At 38.2% G+C, this 17,564-nt stretch overlaps 2 protein-coding genes across 6 annotated transcripts; both read left to right on the top strand.

Annotated features, from left to right (window-relative positions):
- Window positions 1–6,307: 6,307 nt before the first annotated feature.
- On the top strand, window positions 6,308–10,449 carry LOC116258404 (pentatricopeptide repeat-containing protein At2g22410, mitochondrial-like). Of its 3 annotated transcripts, none has more exons than XM_031635540.2 (2): window positions 6,308–8,592; window positions 9,179–10,449. In XM_031635540.2, the coding sequence occupies exon 1, from the start codon at window positions 6,649–6,651 to the stop codon at window positions 8,389–8,391; it is 1,743 nt and encodes a 580-aa protein (XP_031491400.1). In that variant the 5' UTR covers window positions 6,308–6,648; the 3' UTR covers window positions 8,392–8,592; window positions 9,179–10,449. The 3 variants fall into 3 exon arrangements, with proteins under 3 accessions (XP_031491400.1, XP_049934941.1, XP_049934942.1); XM_050078984.1 differs by lacking the exon at window positions 9,179–10,449 and adding an exon at window positions 8,701–8,747; XM_050078985.1 differs by lacking the exon at window positions 9,179–10,449 and adding an exon at window positions 8,698–8,747.
- A 1,201-nt stretch (window positions 10,450–11,650) lies between these two features.
- Window positions 11,651–17,054, top strand: LOC116258409 (uncharacterized). Of its 3 annotated transcripts, none has more exons than XM_050078987.1 (8): window positions 11,651–12,033; window positions 12,662–12,751; window positions 14,936–15,005; window positions 15,099–15,337; window positions 15,429–15,647; window positions 15,724–15,816; window positions 15,910–16,017; window positions 16,957–17,054. In XM_050078987.1, exons 3-8 carry the CDS (start codon window positions 14,936–14,938, stop codon window positions 17,026–17,028), a joined length of 801 nt encoding a protein of 266 aa, XP_049934944.1. In that variant the 5' UTR covers window positions 11,651–12,033; window positions 12,662–12,751; the 3' UTR covers window positions 17,029–17,054. The 3 variants fall into 3 exon arrangements, with proteins under 3 accessions (XP_049934944.1, XP_031491405.1, XP_031491404.1); XM_031635545.2 differs by lacking the exon at window positions 16,957–17,054 and adding an exon at window positions 16,156–16,485 and having other exon boundaries at window positions 11,661–12,033; XM_031635544.2 differs by lacking the exon at window positions 16,957–17,054 and adding an exon at window positions 16,090–16,485 and having other exon boundaries at window positions 11,665–12,033.
- Window positions 17,055–17,564: the final 510 nt, after the last annotated feature.

The raw sequence follows: 17,564 nt of genomic DNA, 5'->3' as shown, positions 1-17,564 counted from the left end.
AGAAAACCAAGGTGGAGAAAACAAAGAGGGAGAAAACCAAAATGCTGGTTGTTCTAGTTTGAAAGGTCTTGATCTTGGTCTTTGTGACTCGGATTCTCCACCTTTTAAGTATTCAAAAATTGAAACTGCAGAAAGCATCGTGCATGATCTAGGGTTGCGACGTCCTATATGGGAGATATCAGTAAATGAGAGAGATGAAGTTAAGCGAGCATATATTAATTATGGGTCATATCAACACAAGCTTCATAGATATCCAGTGTCAGGTCATTCAAATCATCCTTGTAAATTTCAAGCTTCATGGTTTCAAAAATTTTCATGGTTAGAATCTTCTCCCAAGACAGATAGTGCATACTGTTTGCCGTGTTATCTTTTCAGTACTCCATATTCAAATGGCAGTCCATTTATTACTAAAGGATTTAGAGTTTGGAAAAGGGTGAGTGGTAGTGAGAAAACATGTGCATTTCGTATTCATGAAGGGACAAGTCAAAATTCACCCCATAATATGAATGTGAGTGCATTTAATGACTTAAGTCGTCAAAGCAAACACATAGATAGAATGATTGAAAAGCAATGTTCAGAGCTTGTTCACAACAATCGTTTCAGATTGAAGGCATCTGTAGGTGCAGTTCATTGGTTAGCATTTCAAGCTTGTGCTTTTAAAGGCCATGATGAAAGTTCAAGTTGAATGAATCAAGGTAATTTTATTGAGTTCATTAAAATTTTGGCTAGTTATAATGATAGAGTTGCATAAGTTGTCTTGGATAATGTTCCAAAGAATGCTAAATATACATCACCAACAGTTCATAAAGAAATTTTACATGTTTTTGCAAGTAAAGTGAGAGCTAAAATTATAGAAGAAATTGGTGATGCTAAATATTGTATTATTATTGATGAAACTCGAGATGAGTCCAAGAGAGAGCAAATGGTTTATGTTCTTAGATTTGTTAATGAGCAAGGTCAAGTTCAAGAGCGATTTTTAGATGTTGTGCATGTAAGGGATACTACAGCAATTACTTTGAAGAATGTAATTTCTACTTTGTTGTCTCAACATAATCTTAGCATTCAAGATATATGGGGTCAAGGATATGATGGTGCTAGTAATATGCGATGTGAATTGAATGGATTGCACACATTAATTTTCAATGAATGTCCTTATGCATATTATGTTCATTGTTTTGCTCATAGATTACAACTTGCACTTGTTGCAGCTTCAAAAGAAGTTAGTCATGTTCATAAATTTTTTGAACAGTTAACATATGTAAATAATGCTGTTAGTGCAAGCAGTAAACGTAACAACGAATTGCTTGAAGCTCAAGCAAATGAATTTGCATTCAGAATTACTATAGATGAACTTGAAACTGGAAGAATACTTAATCAAATTGGATCACTACAGCGGTCTGGTGAAACTAGATGGGGATCTCATTTTGTGTCTATGTGCACTTTAATAAAAATGTTCAATGCAACATGTGTAGTATTGAAAAATTTAAGAAACAATGGATCAACATCTCAAATACGGGGTGAAGGTCTTTCAGCTTACGATATGATCACATCCTTTGACTTTGTATTTATTTTACACTTGGTACAACCAATTTTGGGACAACAGTCATTGCAAAGGCAATGACAAGACATTTTAAATGCAATGGCTATGGTTTGTAATTCAAGAAAGTTCCTACAAAAACTTAGGGAGAATGGTTGGAATTCATTTATAGGTACTATGGGAGTAATTTGTGTGACACATGATATCCCTATTCTAGATATGGATGCTCAATATTTTGTCAGAGGATCACGTTCTCGTCGTGAATGCAATTTTATTACAGTGAGACATCATTATCATGTCGATATTTGTATTGCTGCCATTGATTCTCAACTGGTAGAGTTGAATAGTAGATTTAATGAAAATACTATATTTGATGTCGACATTCGACCCTAGAGATCAATATGAGTCATTTAATGCACAAGATGCATACACTATTGCAGAGAAGTTTTATCCTGAAGATTTTTTAGACTCAATTCTTATGAGTTTAACTTATCAGTTAAGGCATTATAAGAATGATATTTGTCATCATCCAAGTTTTCAAAATTTGGGTGCACTATCAGATGTATGTCAAGCAATGGTACATAGTAGAAAAAGTGAAGGATATCCTTATGTATACAGGTTGCTTAGTCTCATTCTAACGCTTCCTGTCTCCACTGCAACCACAAAAAGGGCATTCTCTGCTATGAAGCTTATTAAAACAAGGTTGCGTAACAAAATGGAGGATAAATTCTTTGTAGATTGTTTGCTTTTGTATATTGAGAAAGAAATTGCTCAAATGTTTGATTCCAATGATATTATTGATGCCTTTTACAAGATGAAAAGTTGTAGAGCACAATTGCAATAGGTAAAGTATTTTGTTGCATCATTTTTATGTTAATGTTTATTTGAGTCATTATTTAGTTTTAATAATAAATGATGTAGTTTTTGTTTATATTTTATTGTGCAAGTGAATGAATGATGATATGTAACTATTTTCAATAAAAACAGAAGAAAAAACTGATTGTGTTACATAGAAAGAATACAAACTGCATGTATTTGGTAAGTAACATATTTTGATTTTGGGGTTTATAAATGTATTTGTTTGCTATATTTTGAGCTATGATATTTGTATGTACACCTTATGCTCACTGCCTACACTTACGTCACTTTAATAAAAATAGAACACCTTATCTGCTGAGGACAGATCACGCTTTGTGCTAATGACACAAACAATTATTAAATATGTCGTAGGACAGGTCGCGCTTCACGTTCATGACATGGGCAATTATATACGACATATGCTCACTTTTACTATACTGTGATTTGCAAATATTATCTAAAGTGTATATATATATATATATATATATATATATAAAATATAATAATATTATAATTTGTTGAACCGTTTGGCCCGCCCCTGAAAAAAATCCTGGCTTCGCCCCTGTATAGACCCGAGGGCATGGAAAAAGGGGCGGCAGTTTCAACATCTACTTCTGAAGCGATGACTTCTGGGAGGCAGAGGCTTCTCCTCAAATTGCCAAAAACATAAGAGATATGAAACTCAATACTGCTCCAGAAAAGCCATAATATCACATATCATTACGGTGGTCGCCTGATCATCTTGCCCTGATGATCAATCGGATCAAAGATCTTATATCATAATTTGGTCTGGTCTGGGTCAAATTATCAAAGTTCTTGATGCTCAGGAGGTTTTCTCATTATCCTTAATTGAAAAAAAAGAAGACTTGTGCATCTCAATCAGCCTTACACGTTCCAAAGCTTTAAGATTACTTTTGCACCTTGGGTGTTTGATGAGGTCAAATTTGTAGAATTGTAGAATTAAAAGTCTCTTCTTCAATAAAATGAAAATTACATTATCAAACAAAGAATTTTGATTCCGGAATTATAAGTTTATCTTTGAATAAAAAAACTGGAACTGTGGTTCTAGCCTAGGGGATGGAATTACGGTTCTAGAATTTAAAAATTTGTTCATCTCTTTTTAGGGCACATGTCATGAAGGTCTTACTTCATCAGTTTTAGATTTTTAACTCTTGTTTTATCAAACACGTCATTTTTAATTCTAAAATCAAAATTCCATACTATCAAACACAAAGAGAAACTACAATTGAAATTTTATTCGATTTCTAGTTTGAGGTGAATTTTGATTCCAGAATTTTAATTATATAATCAAAATTCAAGGTCATCAAACTCTCCACAAAATCAAAATGGTTAATTATGGGCTCTATTTAGATTAATGTTTTCCTTATTCATTATGTGCCATAGGAGCTACACACAACCTTTAATAGTGAATTTGTACAATTCACTCTTAAGGTCTTCCAATCAATCGTGAAAATTATGTTACCACTCTAATGAATTTTATCAATTTTTTAATGTTTACTTAGTGGAAACCATATGCTGCATAAAATATGTAAGACCATACCTTTATAACTCCAAGGTTCTGACTTGCTTGAGGGCATGGGAGAATTTCTAAAATTATTTAATATTCTTATATACCAAGAATATTTAACATCAGCTAACTAGCTATGTCACAGATGCACAAAATTAAATCAAGTTGACACGTATTTAGCTAGTTCAATCCAATATACTACCACCACAACCTCCTTTGATGAGCATGGACATGGTGGGGGTCCTTATAGTGGTGATGATCGTGGTTTGAGCAACAGAGAAAGGGGCAATTATCAACATAAATGTGAATCATACTTTACCAACTCTCATAATTCTAAACATGTGGGAGGCGAAGCCCCCCTCCTTCACTTTACTTCTAAGGTCCACATCTGCATTGATACCAGACAGTGAAATCACTGTATGCTTCAACTTACTCATAGGATCCATTCCCCTTAAGGTATAAGCGGCATAACCATGTGTCAAACTGGAGACACACCTTCAACGCGCCCCTGAGCCCGCCCATGTGTACTGTATATGCCCCTTGGGGCAGTCTTCAACTATTATATAAATTATATGCGTATTTGCTTGTGTAGTGGTGATGATCGTGGTTTGAGCAACAGAGAAAGGGGCAATTATCAACATAAATGTGAATCATACTTTACCAACTCTCATAATTCTAAACATGTGAGAGGCGAAGCCCCCCTCCTTCCCTTTACTTCTAAGGTCCACATCTGCGTCGATACCAGACAGTGAAATCACTGTATGCTTCAACTTACTCATAGGATCCATTCCCCTTAAGGTATAAGCGGCATAACCATGTGTCAAACTGGAGACACACCTTCAACGCGCCCCCGAGCCCGCCCATGTGTACTGCCCCTTGGGGCAGTCTTCAACTATTATATAAATTATATGCGTATTTGCTTGTACAGTAATATTTAACTACCTACTACGGCCTCTATGCATGTAGGTTTTAGTCCACTGACCTTGTTCACAAATATGATCTTGATAAATTCTGACAAGCACTCACTGCATAACTAATTTCAAATGAACTTCCATTTTAAAGGGCTAGAGAAGAATCCTCCATTATGGAGGGACAACCCCATCATAGTGGTTCTACTTCAAAAAATCCATATGGACTTGTAAAAGTAATTCCTTTTGATTGTAGTTGGCAACCGTTGGTTAGGTTAGTTTAATATTAGGGTTTGAGGATATGAAATAGACTCCTCTATTATTTCACAGTGCAATTGTGATAATGAAAATCCCAATTTACCTCCAAATTAATTAGTTTACCATTACAAGGGGGACATGCTTGGAAGGTGCCGAAGCCCCTCCCCTCACTCCTGAGATCCAAGGCAGCTTCAGGACCTGAGTGGTCTGGTGGTACATATATCAACTAGAGTATCCTAATACCACCGTTTGCAGTTCAGAAGAGTAGCTATTAGCTACCATTATAGGGCAAAGATACATAGGGTCTCAGTGCGAGTCTCTCAAATCTTAATTCAATGGTTGGACTTAGGTGGACTTAAGTCCAGCTATATAGGACAGCCCCATGAGACCAGATCACTGCCCCATGGCAAATTGAAAATTTGTTTAACTGCATATTTATTACCCCAAGGAAAGAAACTTTTAGTTGTGCTCCTGCTATAGAGGTATTAGAGGCTTAAAATTCTTGATATGCTTTTGAAAGAACTTAAGTCAGCCTACTAAAGTTAATAACCAGATGCTTTTTTGAATTTTGCAATGCTAAAAACTGTCATTAATAATACATAGTGGGTTCCGTGACAATAGTTCATTAGCCACCGTCTTGGGCTACAGAATGCACCGTTTGTGACACAAGTTTTTAGTGTTACAAAATATTAAAAAAATTATTCGACAATGGATGTCCGCCTACTGATTTTAATTTTAGTGTGCTTCGGTAGCCATGATTCAAACCAAATCCCAAGGAAACTTCTAGAAGATGCAAACCAAATCCAAATGTGTATGTCACTAAGGTTGTGTTTGATAGCTTTCGATTTAACATTCAAGACTCCATAAAGAAGTGTATTTTGAGAAACCCTCATTTTAAATTCATGGACATGTTAAAAACAATGAATTTAAGGTCAGATTAGGGAAATAGGAAGGTTTAGGTGTGGGAGAGTTCCGATCTTAAATCCATAGATTTGAGTTAGTGGATTTGAAACCCTTGATGAAACAAACACAACCTAATGGATGCTATTGGGAGATTCTCATTTATTTTCTATTTTCTATGTGCATCTCTAATATGTAACGAATGGCAGAAGAAATATATCTTTTTTATATTGTTGCATATTTATATATTTCTTATTTCATTCGGGCAATGGGACTTTACACCAATCCGCTAGTTCTCGACGATGCTATTACTAAGGCTAAGAACTCATTAGAGCCACCACACCAATCCGTTAGTTCTCAACGATGCAGGTTGCTATGTGTTATTTTTCTCGGCCACAGCGACTCACTTTTGATGCTAAATACTTCACAAAGATGCTACTACTAAGGCTAAGGAGTTCGACTTTAGTTCCGAGCAGTTCATCCCTGGAAACTATGGATTTGCTTAAGGTGGAGAACGATCCAATTTGATGCTTCTGTTCTGTTGGAGATTCGTTGCTCCTCCAAAGATGTGACTAGAAGCAGGCCAAAAGCATGCTATGCGACATTGAGGTGGTAGATGGGCATCAAAGTCTTCTCTTTCTGGTTGCTCCTTCACCAGGATGGCCTCTCTGAGGAAGCTCCACGCACGCCTTGTAGTACTAGGATTAGAGAGAGATGGCCCTTCAATGTTGAACATGCTCTCTTCTTGTACTCCATCAACTTGTGACTTGGAATATGCGTGCCTGGTTTTTGAGCGGGTTGAGCACCAATCCTATTTCATCTGGAACACCGTGATCAGAACTTCTGCCGAGGGAAGTAAGCCTGAAGATGCTATTGGTTTCTACAAGCGAATGAAGCAACGGGGCGTCCAACCTGACAACTACACATTTCCATTTGCGCTCAAAGCTTGTTCTCGATTGGAAGAGATTGCAGAAGGACGTAAAATGCATGGAGATATAGTAAAAATGGGGCTTTCTTCCAATGTATTTGTGCAAAATGCTTTGATCCATATGTATGCTGCAAATAAGAAAATTGGGAATGCACGCCAGTTGTTTGATGAGATGCCTGAGAGGGATTTGGTGTCTTGGAACTGTTTGATATCTGGCTACAGTCAAAACGGCTGCTTGCGGGATGTTTTGGCACTGTTTCAGGAAATGCAGTCCCAAAATGTACTTGCTGACGAGATTACGATGGGAAAGGTGATCTTGGCATGCACTCATCTTGGTGAATGGGGGATAGCTCGGTTAGTGGTGGAGTACATAGAGAAGAACAGTGTGAAGTTAGACATGTTCCTCTGTAACACCCTCATTGACATGTATGGACGATGTGGTTGCGTCGATGATGCGTACAAAGTGTTTGTTGAGATGTCCAAAAGAAACAACGTGTCTTGGAATGCTATGATTACGGCTTGTGCCAAGGCGGGAGACATAGCAGCTGCAAGAAAATTGTTTGATGAGATGCCTGAAAGGGATCTCGTCTCATGGACAGCCATGATTGCTGGCTACTCGCAAGCTAGTGAGTTCTCTGAGGCACTGGCACTGTTCCGCCAAATGCTGATAGAAAATATCAAGCCTGACGAAATAACATTAGTGAGCGTCCTTTCGGCTTGTGCCCATCTAGGGGCTTTGAATATAGGAAGATGGATTCACAATTACATCCACCAAAACAGGGTAAAATCCGACGTTTTCTTAGGAAATGCCTTAGTAGACATGTATTGTAAGTGTGGAAGCATTGACATGGCCATTGATGTCTTCTACAACATGCCTCAGAAGGATGTCCTTTCGTGGAATTCAATCATCTTGGGGTTGGCTGTGAATGGTCGTGCAAGCGATGCCCTTCAGCTTTTCCCTGAAATGATAAGGGTAGGCGTTCAACCGAGTGACGTGACTTTCATTGGTATTCTACTTGCCTGCAGCCACGAGGGATTGGTGGATCAAGGTTATGGGTACTTTGAACAGATGATGAATGTCTATCATCTGTCACCACAGATGAAGCATTATGGCTGCATGGTTGACCTTCTTAGTCGGTCTGGACGGCTTGATGAAGCATACAAATTCATATTGAAGATGCCTTTTGACCCTGACCCCGTCCTCTGGCGTACACTGTTGAGTGCTTGTGCTGTTCACGGTGATGTAGAACTGGCAGAAATTACTACAAAGAGGCTCCTTGTGTTGGAGCCAAGCAACAGCGACAACTATGTACTTCTGGCAAATGTTTATGCACGTACCGGTAGATGGACTGATGCCATGAGAATTAGGGAGAAGATGAAGGGAAGCAATTTGAAGAAAACGCCAGGGTGTAGCTCCATTGAGGTCAATGGGGTTGGTTACAGGGAGCAGATTCTTGTCTGTAACAAGGAATAGCAACACTTTTTTTGTCATTATTGAAGATACTAGAGCTCTATCGAGGCAGAGTTCTCATTTCTTCGATAGATGAAGAGATAATTTTCCCTACATAGACATGCATATGCCGGGCGGAAGAGAGCCATGCATCGAGGGCCAGGATTACTGCTAGTTACTGGCAGACACTTGACCAACATGGCTGAGGGCACAAGGCTATTATGGGTAAGCAGAGCGCCTGAGCCACTAGCGAATGAGCTCAAGTTTGTTTCCACTTTATTTATTTCAATTGTGATTCTGGGGAGTTCTAAGAATGATCATCTATGATAGCAGGTGAATAAGGAAGGTTTGAGACTATGACCGGTTGGGCTAGTCATGTAGATGGTGGTGATACTGAAGACCTGAATTCCTTTGTTTGTCATTGAAGTAAGCAAAATGTTAATAATCCACTGCCCATAGAAGATTGCACTTCCATTCCTGCTGCCTCTGAGGTCACAGGCAGGGCCTAGGTAAGGTATGGTACGGTACACCCTTTAACTTGAGTATGGTGATCCCACCTTTTATAGCCTAAGAGTATAATGCCCATAGGAATTGAATAGGCAACATACCTTCTACACGCCTGCCTGCCCAACCAGCTTTGTTTGTCGTTCTTGAAAACTGCAAATAAGTCTCTCAAACACCTTTGGCAACTTAGGGATGTGCAGGCTCACTCTAGCAACGTTGGTGCTGAACCCAGAATTCTGATAGTTGTAAGCATTGTGTTTGTGTTTTGACACCTTTCATTTATCCCTAATCTTTATACATCATGCAGTTACAAAACATTGAGGCTACATCAAATTGCCAACACAAAGAGGTATACCTTCAACAAATTGATGCCAACATCGTTGCTGTTAACAACATTCTCTAAAGAATAGAAGGAACATTCAAACCCGCCCTACCATCAGCAAGGAGGTAGATCATGAAGCTCAGCAATCGTCTGTAATGAGTTTGACACAGTGTTGTCATAAGAAAAATGACTCGATGGACAACGTAACTGTTGAAATCCCTAGTTAAGAGAAAATAATTGTTTTGTGTCTAATGTTCATCAGATAAGTTTAACTTCATTTTTAGGATTTATATTAAACAATAATTGCATATATTACGAAGGTACTTAGTCAATAGCAACAAACATTCCTAAATTTTCATTGGAAGGCACATAGACCGAATAATACTTTTCAGAATTTTTAGATAGGCTAAATTAAAAAGATTTAAAAACATCAATATTTTTCCAAAAAAAATGTGAGGGGGGTCATGGCCCCTGCCGCCCCTGCTTAATACTATATTTTGACCTTTTGTTTTGGACAAAACAAACATCACTTCAAGAATTCTTTTGTGGAGAGCTCAATATGCCACTCATGAATCATGATCAGATGGAGCTTTTTTGTATTCTTGAAGTTCTGCATTTGTTTGGGGACAAAATATTTTTTTTTTAAATTTTTATACAGAACAAGTTAATTTTTTAAAATTTACATGTAAATTAAAAAAAAAATTGAGGAGGTGCCAAGGCCCATGGAAACCCTAGCTCTCGAGAATGGGGTACCAAGACAAAAGTATAGTCTTGTCAGTCCTCACTAGACAATTAGACATAAGTGGAAAAGGGATGGATGGGTTTAAGTTTTTTCAAACAGTGCGTCGTAATTTTCTTACTCACTCGGAGGTTCTTGGTTTTCTTTATCAGTGGGTCTTACTCACTCGGATGTTCTTGGTTTTCTTTATGTTGTTCAAAATGTTAAAAACAATGCTAAAAGGATGTTCAATGGTGTTATTCAATGGTGTTATCAACTCTTGGTAGTCGAGCCGCATTAAGAGGCCTGGTGATCTTAGGATGAGGTCTAATACTTCATTGGGTTGACAAGTCTGCTATAAGATTTACTCAAATGGTATCCATGTCTTCATCTACCTTAACATTTTGGGCACTCGATTAACTGTGGTCAGCGTGAGCAGATTACTCAAAGGTGAATAGCTGACACAAAAGTGAGTGTTTGAACATGTGAGTAGACGATTGAAGATGGGTCAGATGACTCCATGTGACAATTAGGTATTTCCCTGTTGAATCTGCCATTTTTGTTGGTGTATGAACAGTTAAACGTGGTAAGGCTATCATATGTTTGTATTTTTTATTTTTAGTTTCTTCACTAAGCTTGAGGCATCATGATAGTTCTTCAGCTATGAGCCAAGATCTTTGTCTCTTTGTAAAGGAATTTTATGTCATGAAATATATCACATGCCTGAACCAAATTCTTATTTTGAGGATTGGATCATAAAAACACATCCTTTATGACACATTCCACACACATGGTCTACTTCTAGGAGCGGCTTCGTTTTTTATTGTGAGGGACAATAGAAGGGTAAATATGCAGCTAAACACCTCTGATTAATCATATGCTTTCAGAGATGGTTCAATAGGGTGATCAGACATTCACCACGCATTATGTTCAGTATTGTACCCAAATATTCTTAAGGGATAAAGTAATCATAATCATCATAGGCGCTTCACAAGAGGCGAAGTCACCTCCTTTTTAGGGCTGCATACGAGTCGAGCTCGAGTTCGGCCAGCTCGAGCTTGGCTCGACTCATATTTAGTTAGCTCGAGCTTGGCTCGACTCATATTTAGTTAGCTCGAGCTCGACACGAGCTTCAAAACATCAGCTCGAACTCGACTCTAGCTTTTGCTTTTGAACTCGAGCTCGGCTCGACCGCTCGATTATCCAGCGTGCTCGGCACGCTACCTTCGTTCTTCCTTTGGTTTTGTGCAGGTCATTATGCAATCAGTGTTGTGAGAAAAGAGAAAATGAATGAAAAATGAAGTAAAAAAAATGTTGGGAAAATGAAGTAAAAAGAAACGTGGCATGTGGCGCGTTGAAGAGAGGGAAAATAAAAAAATATAAAACAAAAAATGAGATTAAGCGGGTTAAACGAAAAAAAATAAAATAGAGCCGAGCCAAGTTCGACGGACTCAACTCAACTCATTAACATATTGAGCTTATATTTAAACTCGAGCTTGATTTGTTTAAAAAACAAGTCGAGTTGACTGGACTCGTTCCTTGCTCCTTTCCCAATTCACACTGCTGCTGTGCATGCCATTGTTTATAGTCCAAAAAAAAATTAAAACTCATGAAAATGGAAGTAAGGACTCATCATTCACAGACATTCAGTCCGACTAACTAGATTTGAGATTATTGAAGATGGATCAGTGAATTTATGATAACTATGTTTAATATATACCGGCGATGATCAGTCACCGGTAATATATGACATGTATGTGATTTAACCAATTTACCTTACCGTTATATGACCGCGCTACATATCCCGCCCTCCCGCCAAAACCTAGTTCTCAAACCCTGATTTATTCTCGCGGAATATTCCAGCATTCGTTCGCCGAACCCACCTCCCCAGAGTCGTATTTCGCCGGAGCCGCCACCGCCGAAGCCGTCAGCCGCTCTTTCGTCTCCGTTGCCGTCGGGTCTGTTTGGCATTGCAGACTTTTGCAGTTACTTCATCCGCCGGAGCCATCGACTTCCAGATTTCTTCATCTAGGGCTCATTGTTTGCTGGTTTCGTCTCGCGCTCTTTCCGGCGGCCGACTGCTGGAGCCGTCGTCGCAGAGACATCAACCTCTCTGTCGCAGGTACTTCCTTTCATGTTTTATGTATATCTCCAGAGAATATCAATCATCCCTAAATCATTTCTGTTTTATGGGAATCATCTCCAGAGCTTCTGTTTTAGTGACTGGATTCATCATTTGCAAAATCCCAATACTCTGATCTTCCCCTTTATTTTTCTACGAGTGTTAGATTTTGCTTCACCCAGAGCAGAAAGTCTTTTTTTCCTTGTTTATGAGCTCGAAGGATTGTTACTATATTCTGTCTTGTATGTGGACCTCTCAATCGTTTGATAGTAAACACAACATGATTATCGCCATATCAAAACTCGCGTTAATCATGCTATTGATATTACAAACCACGCTGATGCTGTTATATATCATATCAATGGTATTGAAAATCGGATCCATGCTGCCAACCATAATGAATGAAAGCTGCTGCCAACATATCTAAGAAAAAAAAAATTCCAACAATGTCATTCTTGACAATATTTATTTACCTTGTGATGTGTATCCATCTAGAGAATAACGATTTCCTTCTTTCTATGGACGGAGGTATTAAACAGCGAAACATGTATATTCTGTCATTGTTTTTTTTATCATATCAGTTGATCAGAAAGCTGAAATGCTTTTATCTTGGTTATACCATTTGCAGGAACTGTGACTTGAACTCTGTGGTGAAGATCGGATCAGGTTGCTCTTTGACAGAATACCAATTTTTAGGGGAACAGAATTTTGTTTCAAGGTCAGTGCTCATGGTTCACAGGCAACTAATGTGCTTATTGGAACTAGTTATGCTTGTTGGAACTTAGATGGTCCATGTATATTCATAATGTGGCGAGATAATTCTTTCTTTGCTTTTTTTGAAAAGTTTGGGGGATTTTCTTATGAATTGATGATTTTCATTCAGTCAAAAAATGTTTCTAACTTAGCTGGATACTGGGTTTCTTCTCAATTCAGAATTCTTAGGTGGAAGTATGGACAGAGGAGAAACTGGATTGAGCTCCATGCCTATTACAGAAGTATCCAGCACTAAAAACCTTAAATGGATAATTTATTAGCACAATTATTAGGTTAGGACTCCAAATTGAATCTTAAATGCTTATGGGAAAATTCAAAATTGTGAGGAAAGACCTTTATGTCTGGTGTTGTAACAGGTATAACAATTGCCTCAAGGGGAGTAGTGCAACCGGGCAGTAAAGCAACTCACAGTCAAGTGGTCTGAGGTTCAAATCCCATAGCCTCTGTCACGCTCCAGTGCACTACTCCTTTGGGCTGCAAACAATGACAAGCACGACACCTGAGTTAGAAGATGTACTTTAGGTCCACCCATGCCCTTATGGAAGACAGAGAGCCTTGGATGCATAGGAGCATGGCCTTGGGGCAGTTTCCCTTCCCTAAATAAAAGAAGCAGGCATGAAATCACTGCATGATAGTTTAACTTTGAGCAGCCAATGCGACATCTTCGGCCTGGTTCCAGCAGATGAGCAGATGACTCCTCTGCCTAATTGTTCTTTTGAGAGAGTAGCCATCATATTATGAGCTCCATGCAACTTAAATATGAAGATCAACAAATTCTCATCATTAGTTAGTACATATGCGACTTGTCAAAGGATGGAATTAATCAAATACTGATAAAAACTTAAGGATAGAGCTTCACTGTAACACAATGCATGTTACTTGCCCCATTTAATCTATTAAACTTTTGGTCCATGTTTTCTTCATACTTCGTCTGGTCCATTTGTGACAAATGACATTAGAAGATTAGGTACCGGTAGTTACAAAATAGAACATAATCATTTGATGATAAACTGATGGTTGAGTAGCAATCACAAAGACAGAACTGACATTATTAAATCAACAAGAGGTATACAGCATTTCTAGATGTTGTTCAGCTGGACTTTTAGTGGGTTGTCATACAATTTTCTTTAAATAAACTAAAACTTCTTTGCCTATAGCTTTAAAGGACTAGCAATAGTAAATTAGTAATTGTTCCAATGCTGCTGCCATTTGAAATGGAAACCCCTCAATGATTTTGGGGGTTTTTGTTTTAGAAACCCTCAGCATCATCGAGGGTGAGGTGTGAGAGATAGAGAGGGGGGTAGGGGGATGGGGAACATGCCTGAGAAGACAATGGATGCACACATGCAATTGGTTAGATGTAGGTGGAACATGAGAGCAGAGGATACCTGGACAAGAGAGAGAGAGTGAGCGAGGTAGGAGAGTGGAAAAAAAAAAAGGAAGGCGGGGAGGAGAGGGTGTGAACTGGGTAGGTTAGACCCATGGGACTTGACCCAAAAGCTGTTGCACGGCTCGAAAATGGGTCGGGTTGGCCCAAGGGGTGGGCGAGGGACACAAACACTGCCTTGGCCTGACCCATTATGAGCTGGGTACCTGGCAGCGTGTTGAGTACCTAGGCCGTTGCCTACGCTTACCTGGGGGGGCCTTGACAATGGGTCCTCTGGCCTGCATGTCTATCGGGGCAGGCAGGTGTGGGCTTACTCGCCCCTCTTATGCTGAAGCTGAAAATATAACTTTCCCTGGAAACCAAGTACGGGGAGAAGCGGTTAAGTCTCACGGTGATCTAATGAAAGTTTGGCAAGACGGTGATAGAAAACCATTTAGTTTGGCAAGGGGTTTTTATATTTTTTATTTCTAGAGAATTGCTGCAATATAATTTTGTTTACTTCTCCAAAAGAATATGAAAGTTTGACTAGTTAGTTTCTTTGTTCTTGTTTGATACTTATTATATTCTCATAACTTGAATTGAAGACACCCCATGAACTGAGCAGTTGGATGAAAATCTGGACACAATCATCTTGTTTACCTTTAAAGTTTTAACTTCAGTTTTTTAACCAATGTTTATCAGTGAACATGTTTTTTCACTTACATATATGGATGTTTACGATTTGTTAATTTGTCATTTCAGATGCCTCACAGGGTACCTGCATACTTGCAGTACAATCACTCCTGTCAAACTGATGGTGCTGAAAGCTCTGGTATCAGTTGCTGTGCATATTACTTTAATTTATGACTTGATTTATTGTCTGATGTATATCGATCTGTAAATGTAATAAATTGTCATATTTCAGATGCACAGCAGAAGAAGTCAAGAGGTCTGAATCGAGGTATGGCTGTTGTGAAGTTACTTCCTGGTGAGAAGTTTCCTCTTCGTATTAATAGGTTAGGGCAGCCACATGGATCACATGCCAAAGACTTATCACACTATTTGGGAGTTTTAGCTCGAGATTTAGATAAGGCACCAGTTATTTACCATACATGGACCGAATTACCTAATAGTTATAAAGATGATGTGTGGATACAAGTCAAGGTATTTATTTCAATTTGATCCTTTTCACTTTCAAATAGATGTCTTACATTGAATCTTAATTAAATATTTGATTACATTTTTTATGATGTAGAACAAATTTGAGCTTCCAGGTAAGAGAGATCTTCCAGGGGCTTTTCGATGTTATGTGATGGACTCGTTCAGGAAAAAGTGGACTGATTGGAGAAACGTACTTTGGAACATTTACTACATCCATGATTCTGAAAATGCACGGTTGCAAGCCTGCCCCAAGGAGATTTCTCAAGACCAGTGGAAGTCTCTCATGGAATACTTCGATTGTGAGAAGTCAAAGGTGAGTATGATATGTAAATGAAATTAACGTTTATTTAACTTATTATTAACATTTCATAGTTTGTTATTATTTGTAGGCAGAAAGCTTTACAAATGCAAACAATCATGCACAACAGATGATGCTTCAAACTTTGGGGACAAAGAGCTTGGCATATTTTCGCACAGAACAGGTTCTTGTTATACAAAAGTTGTTTGTATTTTTATGTTTGTAAACTTCGTTATGTGATCATCAATACTATATTAACAATCTACTTATAATGTAGTCAATGAATGGCAATGAAGACATTGATGTGGCTCGACTTGACATGTGGATTAAAACACACAGAATTGTGCGATGTTCTAGCAGAAAAGAAGACGTTGTCCCTATAATTGTAAGTTGAGTTGTTTTACATCTATTGATTTTTATAAACGACCGTATGCTATTGAATTTTTTTTGTACTTAGACTAAACTTAGTGACCAAGCCTTAAAAAAGCCAGCTGATGCACATGAAGCACCAAACCATATGCAGAAGCTCCCGAAGGATGCTGGATGTGCTCCTATATACGGGCTTGGTGCCCGTGTTGGAAATATTGTTGGATCTAAGCTGAGCAAAAAATTACTTGTGCTGCAAAATGAAGCACTTGATCAGAGAGTAAGGCGACTAGAGCAGTTCATGGAGGCACAAGGATGGTGCAACGATGACGCATAGCAGCATAGACCAAGGAATTGCATTTTCTTGTACAATAATTTTTGTATTCCTTTTTGTTGATGTATATGAACACTTTCTTTTGGCACTTGGATGTAATCTGTATAGGCATCACTTTTTCTAGTTTCAACTTTAATGCAATATACTTCATCATCGGGTCTCTGTCTCTCTCTTTCTCTCTCTCTCTCTCTCATTTTCTCTTTCAATGGTCCTACTTGCGGATTCTGTATTTTAAGTTTGTTATTCAAATGGAAAACATGATACATACCCAGGTGAACATTCATTATTTGTATAAGGTATGTATCTGTGGCGGTTTCTGAAAAATATTCACTTCCATTTGCATGTTTAATCTCCATTATTCACTTTTGTTTGCCATTGTTTCCTGCAGAGATGGAATAGCAGGTTGCAGTGAAAAAACATATGATTAATCTTTTACCTTCTGGTTTTAGAGAAATTGAACCCTTTAGAAAAATCTGTATCTCTTGGTCTAATATATGGTTTTGAACATGTCTTCTTTTCCTTCTTGCTTGCAGAATCACATGATTTACAGATGTTGCCGGCTTTGATTGATTCAATTCAGTCTAATGACTACTAATATGAGGTCCTATTCTTGAACACTTTTAGCAATTCATGAGTTGCTGTGGAACTTCGGTGCTCTCAACCCTGTGGATGCAAAGAGGAGATAAGGCAAATTGAAGGCCTGAATAAGAACTAGTATGGAGGCAGTCCAGTAAAACAGTTTGTTCTTTTTGATGGATAGAAATGTCTGGAACATTTAAGTGAGTGATCCTTTAGTTTTGCTTGGAGTTGGACATCAACATCTTTTAATGCATTTCTTGGTCAAAAGTGCCTTCAATCAAATGTTTGTCTATAAAGTTCTTCTAGCTTTAAGTGATATGCTTTAAAGTTTCATGAAATTATGGGCCTTTTTCCCATTCCTGCATATGTTTTTTTGGACAGACAAGTCCTTTAACCTGTTCCCATCTCCTATGAGCTGATTTACCATTTTTGCAGCTTTGAAGCTCTTTTAGATGGTATCTTTAGATGGTATCTTTAGATGGTATTCTTTTGCAAGCAGTTGTAGTTGTAACTTGTAATATTAAACCATATTTTTTTAGATGTTTCTTTTCCATTTGCAGAGAGATTCAGCAGAAGAGTCTCAACTGGTTGTTTTTTCAAAGAAAGTATGAGGACAGCTCCAGTGCTACACAATTTTCACCAAAAATAATGCA

This window comes from Nymphaea colorata, chromosome 8 (genome assembly GCF_008831285.2).
Source record: "Nymphaea colorata isolate Beijing-Zhang1983 chromosome 8, ASM883128v2, whole genome shotgun sequence".
Taxonomy (NCBI): domain Eukaryota; kingdom Viridiplantae; phylum Streptophyta; class Magnoliopsida; order Nymphaeales; family Nymphaeaceae; genus Nymphaea; species Nymphaea colorata.
This window is presented reverse-complemented; position numbering and strand designations above follow the sequence as displayed.

Coding starts and splice junctions, on each gene's coding strand:
- LOC116258404 (XM_031635540.2), top strand. CDS start 6,649: ATGGCCTCTCTGAGGAAGCTCCACGCACGCCTTGTAGTACTAGGATTA.
- LOC116258409 (XM_031635544.2), top strand. CDS start 14,936: ATGCCTCACAGGGTACCTGCATACTTGCAGTACAATCACTCCTGTCAA. Junction 15,006..15,098: donor TGATGGTGCTGAAAGCTCTG/GTATCAGTTGCT, acceptor GTCATATTTCAG/ATGCACAGCAGAAGAAGTCA. Junction 15,648..15,723: donor TCGATTGTGAGAAGTCAAAG/GTGAGTATGATA, acceptor TATTATTTGTAG/GCAGAAAGCTTTACAAATGC.